The 12,570-nt window shown below is 47.3% G+C and overlaps 1 protein-coding gene across 2 annotated transcripts in view; it reads right to left on the reverse strand.

Moving 5' to 3' along the window:
* gabbr2 (gamma-aminobutyric acid (GABA) B receptor, 2) overlaps nt 1–12,570 on the reverse strand; it is a 55,860-nt gene that overhangs the window by 26,218 nt on the left and 17,072 nt on the right. For both annotated transcript variants that reach the window (XM_088318767.1, XM_088318766.1), the window contains one exon: nt 3,733–3,870. In XM_088318767.1, the coding sequence (XP_088174893.1) occupies nt 3,733–3,870 (138 nt within the window). The remainder of the gene's footprint in view (nt 1–3,732; nt 3,871–12,570) is intronic.

The raw sequence follows: 12,570 nt of genomic DNA on the forward strand, positions 1-12,570 counted from the left end.
CATTCAAGCTAACAGGAGCGCTCAAGCGATTCTTGCAACTTCAACGTTCTTCGTTTTCAGAACATTGCTCAGGTTTCCGCCGACGCAACGGCGCGCTGTCAAAGTCGGCATCTCGCAACGCGTCCCGACGTGGTGTGCACGAATTAAAGCCGACTCGGCTACTTTTTTCTTTTTTTGCGCTTCTTTCCGTGCCGTCGTCGTGGATTAGCCACGTTATGTGATGTCGGTAAAAAGGCATCCCCGCGTTCTCCCGCGTGCCGCCTCGGTGGCCCCGCGGGCGAGCTGCACTTCATAACGCAGCAGATTACCTCTGGGCAACGACTCTTGCTTGTCAGAACACCTCTTTGCCATGATAATTGCTTTCTTTTTTTCCATCTCGAGCGTTTTTGGGAGAGACTAATACTGGGAAAGAAATTGAAGATTTGTGACGAGGCGCTGGCTCGGTAAACGTTGAGTGGACATACTCCACGATGGCCGCTACCTTCTCCACTCGGCACGCGGACGTGACTTGCGTGTAAACGCGGCGGACAGTTTCGCTTCACAGCCAGTCATCGACAAGAACACGGACGCCAAGGACGCTCAATGTGAGACACGACCGGAACGCCGTCTGCCATGAGACCCGAATGACTGACTGGCGCCGCGTAACGTTAGCATTTTTAGGTAGCATTGCGTTTCATGTTGATTACCCTTTGGAGATTTTGGAGGGAATCTCACCTTTGGGCCTCAAACCATGACATTGATGCTTCATTGTTTATTATTTATGGGTTTTTCTTTTTTTTACACATACATGGCCGTAAAGCATTTGAAAATATAGGACAATTTGGAAAAACATGCATTATGCGATATGGTTGTTTTTTTATATTTAAAAATTTTACTGAAATTTTGTGCTGTCCTAAATAAATCACATCAAACTGGTTTTTATTATTTCAAATTCAAGACTGGTCTTCAAAAATTGTTAATCACGCTCTCCCGCCAAAGGGGAAGGGATCACCCCCACAGTCGTCAGAGACGTGTTTAGCCAAGCAGAGGCGCTTAATGATTACAATTAGGCTGATTAGTCCTGCTGGATGCTACACGCTGGCGGGGTAAGGCGTCAAGGAAGGAAATGCCACAACAGAAGGCGTGGGAAAAAAACAAAAAACAAAAAAATCAGGTTACCTGAGCAAAGTAAGCACCGACTGAAAATTGACTGCGTGCGCGTTACAAAGCGCAACTTTTTGAAATATACGTTTTAAAGACAAAAAGACTTTACTGAATAAAATTATTACGTTGGCGTTTGATTAGTGCGTTGAAATACCAGGCTCAATGTACGTGCGGTTTGCTTCGTGTCTTAAATGTCAAGATTATTACTGGCAAAGTATTATACGCAACTAATGTGTGCTTTACTACAGCCTGCATCATCGTGTGTGCGTGTGTGTGTGCGTGCGTGCATGCGTGCGTAGGTTGAAAGAGGAAGAAGAAAGCGCCAGCGGTTACTTCCAATTATGTCCTTATTCATATTTAATGCTGTTTGTTGGCGCTAAAAGGTCAGCACCGGTGTGTGTTTGTGCGCTAATGCGTACTGCTGCTGGCGGGGGGTCCAAGGGTGGCGGCGCTCTTTAAAAACGCACCCCCAGAAACCCCCCACCGACGCCTTTTCCTGTTAACCTATCAAGTTGTAAATAGCGCATAATAGCATCCGGCCAGGCCCGCATCCGCACCCCCCGCCCCCTTTTCCAAACTGCGGGGGATTTAAATGACGGTCCGGACCACCAAAAACTTTTAGGTGCCCCACGTTAGGATGGACGCATACTGTGAAAAGCAGGATTGAAAAGGATGTGATGTCAGAAAAAAACAGTTAAATGAAAAAAAAGAAGTGTGCTGCCGTCTAGTGGTCGATAGGAGAACTGCAGCCTAAATAAATAGGACATTTGTCGTCACTTTCCACGGCTTGCTCATCTGCATGTCGGTAACGTGCACAATGTCTTATCTTTCCGTGTTAGTGTTTACAATTTCCCAGTGGGATTGTCTGCGTGCCATTTCCATACAAATTCCAACTAAACATGCAAAGCGACCGCAAGTGGGTCATAAATGCTTTAGAAGCGACGTTCACGCTCACTGGCTCTGCTCAACCAGCTGTGAATTTGGAAAAGATTGCTTTCAAAAAAATTATATTCACGCCGAATTTGCATGACTTGAACTCATGTCCATTTTTAACAATAAAAAAATAAAGAGATGTTCAAAGTTGAAATGAAATAAGGGGGGGGGAATCTTACATGTAAAATAGTGACTCAAATAATTCCTTTTTTTTTTTTTATTGCAGAGCGCATTTTTCCAACCCTGTGTTCGAGTTTGACAAAGAAATTGACAGACGATATCTTCCATCAGGGCTGTCGACACCCTCAAGACATTTTGGAGCGTCCCCCCCCCCCCCCCCCCGTCTAGCATTTGAAAGGAAATCCGCAAAGAAGGAGGAGCATTCGCAGCGCGTGGAGCGCCGGACTCCATTACGAGCCATTAAGCAGCGCGACGGCCTGCTTGGAAAAGACGGAATCTGGCGCGATCGATTAAGAGCAGTTTAACTGTCTGACACGGCCGCACGCTAAGATGAGAAACATCAACTCCCCCTCACACACATGCGAGAGCGAGAGCGAGAGCGAGAGAGCGACAGGAAGCACAAAAGGCATCACGACTACAAAAGGACTTTCCAGGCTTTGCAAATGATTGGTTCTCATTTTCGGGATTCTTTCAAGGAACCAATCGTCTCCTTAGGCGGTGTCATCATGACCGAAATTGACGACAACTCACCCACAAGTGCCACCTCTTTAAAACGACGTCGTCAACGTTCGATGAAACGAACGAAAGTTGCCACGTGTCTTGTCGGAACGATTCCGTGAAGAGGACGACGAGCAAGCGCAAGACGTTTGACTAAACGTCCCGTGGAAAACTTTTGCAAATGTTGACACCAAAACATCGACGCTCGCCCGTGCTTATGCCGAGTAGAATTCTCCGGGATGATTCCCAGATATAAACCAGGTTCATTCTGAAAAATGAAAAGTAATTTTCCCTACTCCAAAAGTAAAAAGGCAGCAAACGCTTGCCGGACAACATTTTCAGCCCTTTACTTTCCAAGCATGCGCAGGAAAAATCGACGTGAGGTAACAATCAAAATTGTTTTTGTTTGTTGTTTTTTTTTGTTTTTTTTTTTTATGTTTCTCCGCGTAATCTTTTGTCTGGCGCGGCATCGCGTTGACCGTAATTACAAGCGGAAGGAGATACGCGGCGTAAATGTGACATTGGCTCTTGAATTCTTCTATCTGCAAGCGACAGCGGCTTCTCGCCTTATCTTATTGTCAGCCAATAACCTTTTGAGGCGCTCGTTGCAGATGGAGCATTTTTTTGGGGGGGCGTTCAGCGGGAAAAAATTAGGCGTCGATATGGATCTATGGATATAAGCACGTGGGAATGTTTAATGTCGAGTACAAGATAAAAAAAAATACTACCGGCACAGTGATAGCGGCGATAACGCTATGAAGCAGGTGTTAGCTTAGAATGCTAACATTGTGACTAATGTGAGCCTCAAAAGCGGAGAGCGTTCATCCCATTTCAACAAATACACTTTCTGCGCATTTTGCGAACGCTATTGCTCATAAAAAAAGACACGACGGGCCAGCTCAGCTAACGAGATGCCGTCTTGATATCATTCCCAAGCGGACTGCGAGCGAACGGCGGGATTAGCGCATTAGCTCGTACCTGCACCAGGTTCCATCCCTCCAAGGACTCGGCGATGATGGAGGTGACGGAGGGACAGACGCCGCCAAAGATCATCAGGCGTTTGGGTCCGTAGCAGATGGCGTCGAAGAAGGCCCGCAGGCCCTTGGCGTTGTCACACTGCGCACAACAAAGAGGAAAATCAAGTGACCCACCCGTTTTATTGACTTTGTTCCGCTCAAGAAGGAAAGACGACGATACTCGGCACTAATTGTTGAAATAAATGGATGGATGGCTGGTTGCATGCACGCTTGACTGCTTTGGCAACATTGTGTCTATTTAATGGATGGATGTTAAAAAAAAAAAAAAAAAATCAGCAGATGGATGGCGACCAGATCTTTTTTTTTGCAGGAAATACTGCAGCAGCATTCACTCTGATCCAATGCTGCGTCGCCATGGCAACGGCAGAAAATGAGACGAGGCAGAAGGAGGGAAGGAAGAGGACGAGTCCGCCGATCGTGACACCAGCTAACTGGTTTTGCCGTGATTCGCACACTCGCTAATGACATCAGCAGCCCTCACTCTTCCATTACTGACACTCGCTTCTCACAGATGGACTGCGTGTGTCCGCCGCGCGCGCCTCCCCAGTGCACCTCATCTGTGGAGTCATTTGACCTTGTTAGCCATCAGCCGGCAAACTGAATGAGATTTCCCGGCAAACAACAGCACAGCGGCCCCGATGCCGCGCTGCCATTCACAGAGTAAGAAAAGAAAAAAAAAAAAAAAAGAAAGAAATGAAATGGGGAAATCCAATCGACCGGGCCACCGCGATGGGCTTTTATTAAGGAGGAGCAAGCGTTGGCCGTTCTGCGGACGGCCTCGCGTGGCGTGTCAAAAGTGGAACGTTTCAGGAGTGTTCCTTCACATCTCGGTTTTCATACAAAAAAAAATGACAAGCAGCCGGAGAAGAAGAGGGAATTCTGCATGAAGCATCTGATTCGAACGGGGATGTGAACATCCCCTAAAAATGAGCCGGATGTCAAAATACAAAAAGCCTAACTTTCCCGCAAGCACGGGCGGCAAACACAAAAAGTGTTTTGCGGTATGACAAGGAAGTCATGAGAGCACTTAACGTCGAGGAATACGACGGCCACTTTATTCCCGCCCAATCCCTCAGACGGAAAATCTAATTCCCGGCATTCGGAGCCCATTTGGAGCCCATCGATCCGCAGTCATCTGCAGGAGCGGTTTGGGAGGCGGCCAAGGAGTGAGGGGAGGTGGCACGGGGGCGGGGCATAGCGATGGCATGGATGAAGGCTTGGGAAGAGAATTCCGGGGGCGAATTGAGTGAAGGGGCTCGGGTATGGGGTGAACATCCCGAGCAACATGCAGGGTGAGGACACGTGGGATGATGTGAGGAGGCACGGGGTGACTTCTGGCAGAGGTGAAGGCGCCACGATGAGGTGGCGTGGGGAGGAGCCAAGAGGCGGCATGCGTGGCGAGGGCATCACTGGCGAAGGGTTAATGGCACGAGAGGTGATGCCCCGCCCCCCCCCGCTCGCTCCAATTGACATTTTCATTGACTATTGGGCCAATCGTTCACTTGGTTCCCAAACGCGATCGTTCCGTCGTCTTCATCGCCTTTCCGTCACGCCAACCTTTAGCCGAGGTTGCGTCCCGATTGACTTCGCAGCACACGAGGACATTAGCTCGCGCCGATCGCGCCGCCGCTCACCGATAGCGCGCAACAATTCGCCTCGGCCGCTCGGCGGGCAGGGATGCTGCCGTTGCCGTGGAAATGGTCGCCGTCTCCTCAAAGGTCATCCAACATCCATTAAACGCTGTCATACAATTACAATCGAGTAAAACGACTCACCCGGGTGTTAATGAACGCGTTTAATTGTATTGCGACTCCATCCGGCTCGTTCTCGTTCTGTGGTTCTCATTTCGGGAAGCTCCTTCGCGGCGGCCTCGCGAGATTTGCTGACATCGCACGTGAATTGGTTTTGGATTGGAAACCTGTCTGGCTTTTGAGGCTTATTCCTTACGTGTGCGTGTCGGCGCTAACCATGATGAAATGCCTCGTTAGCGCCGCAAAGAGAGGCAGCTGCACCTGTCCTCCATCTAATAGCAAAACGAGCGCACTCCAATCAGGAAGCTGCGGCCAGCGCCGCATCTTGAAACGCACGTCCGCGTGGCCACAAGCTTGATTTGATGTGAAAGATTTGCTTGTTGAGACAAATTCAAATGTTGTGTTTTCGTCTTGGACATGAGTTGATGTGTGTGTGTTAAGGGGAGATGTTTGCATTCTATCTCAAAATTGCAACTTATATATTTTTGCATTTATTGAGCAATTGAAATAAAACGCAGATAGTGTGTTCTTATTTATTTAAATCTATTTTGAATTAAGTCATCAATGGATTATTTTTTTTTTTAAGTTTATTAATTAATGGATTTTTATTTGATTATTTTGTAATCGGTGGATTTTTTTCCTTTGGCATTTACATTTTCACTTTCTATTTAAGTCATGAATTGAAATTAATTTTATTTAGTAATTAAAGCATGTTTATTTATTGATTTTATCTTTTCTTTAGCACTTAACAGGTTTTAATTTAATTGTATTTGGGAAGTGATCTAGCAGTATTGCGGGTTTTTTTTGTATTTTGGAATTAAGCGATTTTCTGAAAAAAAAAAAAAAGATTTTTGTTCATTAGTGGTCGTCAGTTTTATTTGTAAATATTTCTCAATGCTTCTTTCCTCTTGTCGCCTTCTTAATCAACGGAAATCCGCCGCGATAGCCGACGGTGACCGTTCGCCCCTGAAAAGCGAGATGGGCGGTCCCGTTTTGACAGTATGCAAATGAACGGGGGGGCGGGGTCTGTCAAAGTTGGAGCGCTCGCACTTGGGAGTAAAGTCAACTGTTGGCCCTCGCGCTCATCGGTGGTCATTAATCAGCGTCGTCTTGATTGGAGCGTAAAAAAAAGAAGAAGGAGCGGCTGCGGACACGCATGGCTGAGAGCTAATTTACTGGCGGCTGAAGAAGAAAAGGCAATATCAATGGAGTTGACAAGACACACGCACCAAATTAAGAAATGGTTTTTGGGTTTGTGTTTTTCCAAATGTCTTCAGTGTTGTGCCACAAAATGCCAGGCAGCCCTGAGCTCTACTGGACGTGATGCGTCGTAATTAAGAGCAAGAAGACAAGCGAGTATTTGCATGCGTTGATGCTCAGCTCGACATTAAACCAGCGTCGAAAGGAAAAACGGAGAATGCCGCCGTTTCTGGCGCTAATATTTAGACAGCGGGCTCAGGAGTACCTGAGGAGCGTCGGCATTGATCCGACAGCCGGATGAAGTGGATCAAGTCAAACGGTGATGGAGTGGAATTTTTCTATCCGCTCCCCCGACGCCGACGCCAAGGCTACTCGGAGAAAATAAAAAGAGGCAGACGACCAAAATGCCCTTTCGAGTCCACAATGGATGACAACCGTTGCACACACGCCAATCTTTTTGTCCCACTACTTCATTCAGGAAATTGTAGCCGCCGACCGGTAAAAGCATTCGCTTGGGGCGTTCTTTGACGTCTTTATCCGTCAATGGCACTTAATGAGTTAATATCCAAGTGATGTCACAGCACAGAAAATAAGACATTTGGCGTCGCAATCACGTCAGCGACGCGACACCTGATCACATGACGGAACTTAATTCCACTTTGACTTTAATTTTATTTGAAAGGACGTGCCGGCCGCGCACACTCGACACCCGAGTCACGTTTGCGTCGGTCTGACATTGCCATCAGTGGTCTCTCCTCCGAGCTGGTTATCTCACGGCAGCCATTTAGAGGCGGACATATTTCCGCTGACCTTTTTCAGCCCCGCCCGAAAGGACCAACGCGTCCGAGATAAGTCGACAAACGAGACGCTGCGCTCGTATCAAAAGGCAGGGCTTGTCTTTTCCCTTAAAAACACAAACTGTGTGTTTTGCGACCGTGTGTGTGCGTGCGTGTGTGCCTGCAGCCAGCTGTGGGATTCTTCTGTCCACACACATCAATCTTGTTAGCGCACAACGTTGCCTCGCAGGAATCTCGGCCCCGCGGTTAACGTTGCGACCAGGAATTTCATTCATCAACCTCCCGGGCATTCCCGCCGTTAGCATCTCAGCGTAAATCTCGTCACTTAGCCGCTACATTCGAGTAAATCCAGTTCAAACGGGACGGGACGGGACCAAGCTGTGCTATGAGAGGTATCAATTTTGAAAGATTTGGAAACAAAAGTCAGCCAAGTACGCTTGGCGCTACAGGGGGGGGAAAGGGGAGGGGGGATGGGGGGGGGGGGCGCTCGTCCGAGTCAACGCGAATAATTTGCGGCCATCACAAAACCACCGGGAGGGGGCTCACCAACGTCAGTTTTCCAGACTGAGGACGGACAACGGCGTCTAAAGTTTGAGAGGTTGACGTGCGGTGCGGCGTTGCCATGGCGACCACAGAATGTAGAAAAGGAAGGAAAAATTAATTTGTGTACAAGGCCACGTCACCAAGAAAATTGCTTTTTTTTTTTTTTTTTGGGCGAAAGAGGAAACGGCCATTGTTTGCGCATTGCGTGCGTGTGCACGTGCACGGGTCTGTGCGTGTGCACGTCTTGATTATGCAGCCTTCTTTTTTCCCCCCCGAACTGACTTAAAGGCTTTAAAACAACCCAAAACACGGCAGACAAGGTACTGTAACGCACACACACACAGATTTTCCATTTTGTGTGACACGATCAGTCGTCAGAATTCCGCGCCTCTCTAAGTAGGTCACGCAGCTGCCTTTTATTTTTTTTCCCCTCTTTTCCCGCGCCGCATCAAAAATGCATAAATCCCTGCAATGTTGGAGCCGCTCGAGAGATACTGTACGGATTTACCAAAGCGCTCGCGCGCCTTCCGCTGCCATCAAATGTACGCCAACGTTCGACGACGACGATGGCGGCCACACACGGGTTACGGCGCAAAAGTAGGCCTTCAAAACCCGGAATGCGGTTTCAAACAAAGCGGGTGGTTTGGAATTGAGGCGCGGCTTCAAGTTACATTTTAAGCCGAAGTTTCAATTGAGGAGAGTTTCAAGCCTGAGTTTGCCTCTCAAGCAACGGCGCAAAATTTTAAGGGAGGTTTGAAATTGTGAGTTTTCAAAGTAAGGCTTTGAGTTCGCGTCATGCTTTGAAATTAGGGTTTGTAGTCAGGGTTAGGGTTTCAAATTATGGTTGCAAACCAGGCAGGGTTTCACGTTTGGGTCGACTTAAAATTTCTGCCCCCCCCGAAATTCAACTTTTCCATCAGCTGCGTCCCGACGTTTAAGCGCGTCGTCTTCCAAGAAGCGACGTGGCGGGGATGATGGAGATGCGCGGCCATTTTGTTTTCTTGCGCCTCGTCAATCACACCTTGTAGCTTACAATGTGTTTCATCACAGGTGGGACACAAAATCCACCGATGCCCACCGCGCTGATGAAATCACACACACACGCGCGCGCGCACACACGTTTTTTGGGGCTGGTAATTTGCCCGCACGTCTTCTTCGGTCGCCAAGGAAATGAGCTTTTCACTCTAGCCCTCAGCGTCGCCATGGCAACAGTGGAGAGCCGCCGGAACAACATCACTGCGGCGTTCGTGAAGAATGCGACGGTGTCGGACAGGTGAAAGGGCTCGTTTTGTGGCAATTCTGCGTGAAACTTTCACACGGCCCATAAAAGGCGACGCTATGATTGCGCAACGCTGAAAGTTCGCCACTTTTCATTCAATGAGAACACAGGTGGTGGATTTTGGGCTGAGAAGAAGAAAGGAGGAAAGAATATCTCAACAAAGACCCGCCAGACATCCTCGGGTGGGTTCAGGTGTTTCTTTGCCTTTTTCTTTCCCACTTTTTCAAGGTGCCCTGAAGGTAACACGAGAACCCAGGGCTCAGAGGCGAGCGTGCAGCTGTGCTCCAACGTGCCGAACGGCAGGAGAAACATTTTTTTTTTACTTTGCTTTCGATTAAGTTACAGTTACTTAATGTGTTAGTTCCCCCCAAAAATCTAGTCGGACATTTTTGCTTGCAGCACAAGCCCGTGACGAACCGGGGTGTGTAGACTTTTTACCGCCGTCGACGGAATTCCCGATCATTCTCCCCATCTTGCGCCTCATTGCGTGCGCTTTTTTTTTTTTGTTTGTTTGCATTAAGCGACACGTAAACACGTTAACGGCTGAAATTGTCCCGTCAACGAGGGGGAAAGACGCCGCCAAGTCCCCGCGATGAGTGCAGGCGGCTTATTAGAAGCTCGCTGCTCTCTAGCCAAGGCCCGCAGGTCAAAACAACAGCACGCCTTCGCCACACGCACACACACACACAAAGAGAAAAAAGCCTTCACTGTACTGCCTCCATTATTCATGCTTGCATGGAGCATGTTCCTTAAACACACACACACACACACATGAAGGGGTTTGTAGATAAAAGAGGGCGAGTTAAACGGCGACCCAATGTGCACGCGCGACCTTATTTGCTAGCACATGCGAGAGAGAAGTCCCGGCCAATTAGACGGCAGCTCGCGCTACGGGCGATGAACGGCAGCTGGCCTACACACGCACACACGCAAACAAACACGTGCACGTTACACTTTTTTGTCAAAAGGCTTTATTAACGATAGAGTTTTGCTATTGTGGTTTGTTTTGTGTTGCAAAAATAAATAAATAAATAAATGATGTTTACTGTAGCGGCACACGCGAGCGCCGCTGGCCAACCAGAAGGCCGCTCGGAATTGTGGGATGCAAATAAAATGCGCCAGTGCGCGTCAGCGGACACTCACAAAAGAGGCAAAACGTGCACATTTTCTTTACCTTTTCAAATTCATTTGCGACTTGCTTTCACAACTCAAGACGGGGGAAAGACTTCTGGTTTATGGAGACAAGAAAAACATTGGAATTAGGAAAAAAATCTTTTAAAGTCCTTTTTTTCCCAACAATTTATGAGAGTTAAATCATATTTTGGCATTCTTCCAATTATATTGTAGACGTAGTCAAAACTTTTTTTTAATTTATGGAGAAATAACATTTTTTTTTAAAGATATATTTTTTTTAGTTCGGGTTATTTTAAAGGTATGATTAACTGCTTTTGGTCAAATAAAATATAATTTGACTCTTATGAAATGGGAAATATTTTCAGCGTACGTTTTGGATTTTCAAGTAAAATGTGAACATTTTTTATTCTTTTATTTTGTTATTAAAAGCTGCTTAAAATGCTCGATATTGCTCAAATTTAATTGATCTGCCGTTTAATTTTTATTTATTTTTTTTTTACATATTTTTAAAATGTGAACTGGGAAGCTACAATTATTACCTTGCAATATACAAGATTTGGAGAGTCCGACATGAAAAAATAATAATCATAATAATAAATATAATTTTTTGTGCATTTAAATGTCAACACAAGTGAGTTCTGCAGCCATTTGGACACGAGCGACAGTTTCCAGCGCTCGTTCTGGCCCGCGGCCAAATGGGCAGCTTAGACGCAGCAGGTTTCATGTTCTCTTCACACAAAAATCACAAGAAGATTAAAGCAAGTGAAATCTTCTTTTTTTTTTCTTTTTGCTCCCTCCTCCATCCGTCCTTCAACACTGCATGCAACAAGCTTGGAAGGCTTTCACACATGGATTAGGGCATCAAATTGGAGTTGGAAACGCCCAACATTTAAGGTTTCCTGACGGGGGGTGGGGGGTCTCGGCTTTCCAAAAATAAAATGAGAGGTTCAAGACCAGATTAGGGTTTCAAACAGCGGTTAAGGTTTCAAGCCGTTCTCAGGATGTCAAATTAGGGTTTGTAGCCAGTCTTGGGGCGCCAAACTCGGGTTCGACGCCAAGATTAAGGTTTCAAGGCCAAAATAAATAGATAAAAAGAATGGATTTCCCCGTGCAGCTTTAAAAAAAAAAATCTATATGAGCAGTTATGGATTTTTCTTCTCCTGAACAAGCCCTCAAAAATGAAAAGCATTTTTGTGATGGCGATTTACGCCGCACGCGCTGACCGACATTTCCCCGTCTCTAATATTCCATTTGGTCATTCGGTTTTCGCTTGGTTGCGCAGCTTCGACTACATTGGTCGGGACGCCAGATTTTTCTCCAAATTGAAGCCGTGACAATTTAATATCGCTCACTTGCGCCGGCCAACGGAACGTCGACGACATGAGGAACTTCAACCAATCGCATCTTCGCATCCGATTTGTCAGCCTGATGCTGAGCAGGTCCGCCAACAGACGCAACGACAAGATGAAGGCCATGCGAGCCTCGACGGCGTGTTTGTCATGCTATTTTATTTGATTTTCTTTTTTTTTTTACCTCAGTTGTGGTCGCCTGCGAAACCGCCGCCATCTGTCACAGCTTATTCAGCGTGGGCGACCTTTCCCGCGCAGACACGGCTGACATTTACATTTGCCCTCTATCAAAAGAGAGAAGAACGGTCGTCACCCCGTCGATGGCGCCGCCGCACCGTGGACGCGCTCGGCGACCTCCGGGAGCTAACGCCGCGCCACGTCGCCATTTCCCACATTTTTTTCCCCCACGTCCAATATGGCAAGGCAACAATGTTCCGAATTTCACTGTCAATAAAAATAAAAGCGTACTGAACGTTCAAACGGAATCACTCATGAGAATGCTTGACCTGTTCCTGCTGCGTGTTCTTCACACATCACAGCCTTTCATACCCGTACGCACTATGAATCAGAATAATGCATAATGCTTCACCCCCCCCCCTCGACCTGACCGCCCGCCGCCTCCCTCCGCAAAAAGATTGCGTTTGCGTACGCCACTGTTGACTCGCACACACGCGCACACACGAGGGGTGGGGTGTGGGGGAGTCGATTGATTTGCGCGCCTCCTCC

This window comes from Idiotropiscis lumnitzeri, chromosome 16 (genome assembly GCF_059441095.1).
Source record: "Idiotropiscis lumnitzeri isolate Australia: NSW breed Sydney's pygmy pipehorse chromosome 16, RoL_Ilum_1.0, whole genome shotgun sequence".
NCBI classification, from domain to species: Eukaryota; Metazoa; Chordata; class Actinopteri; order Syngnathiformes; family Syngnathidae; genus Idiotropiscis; species Idiotropiscis lumnitzeri.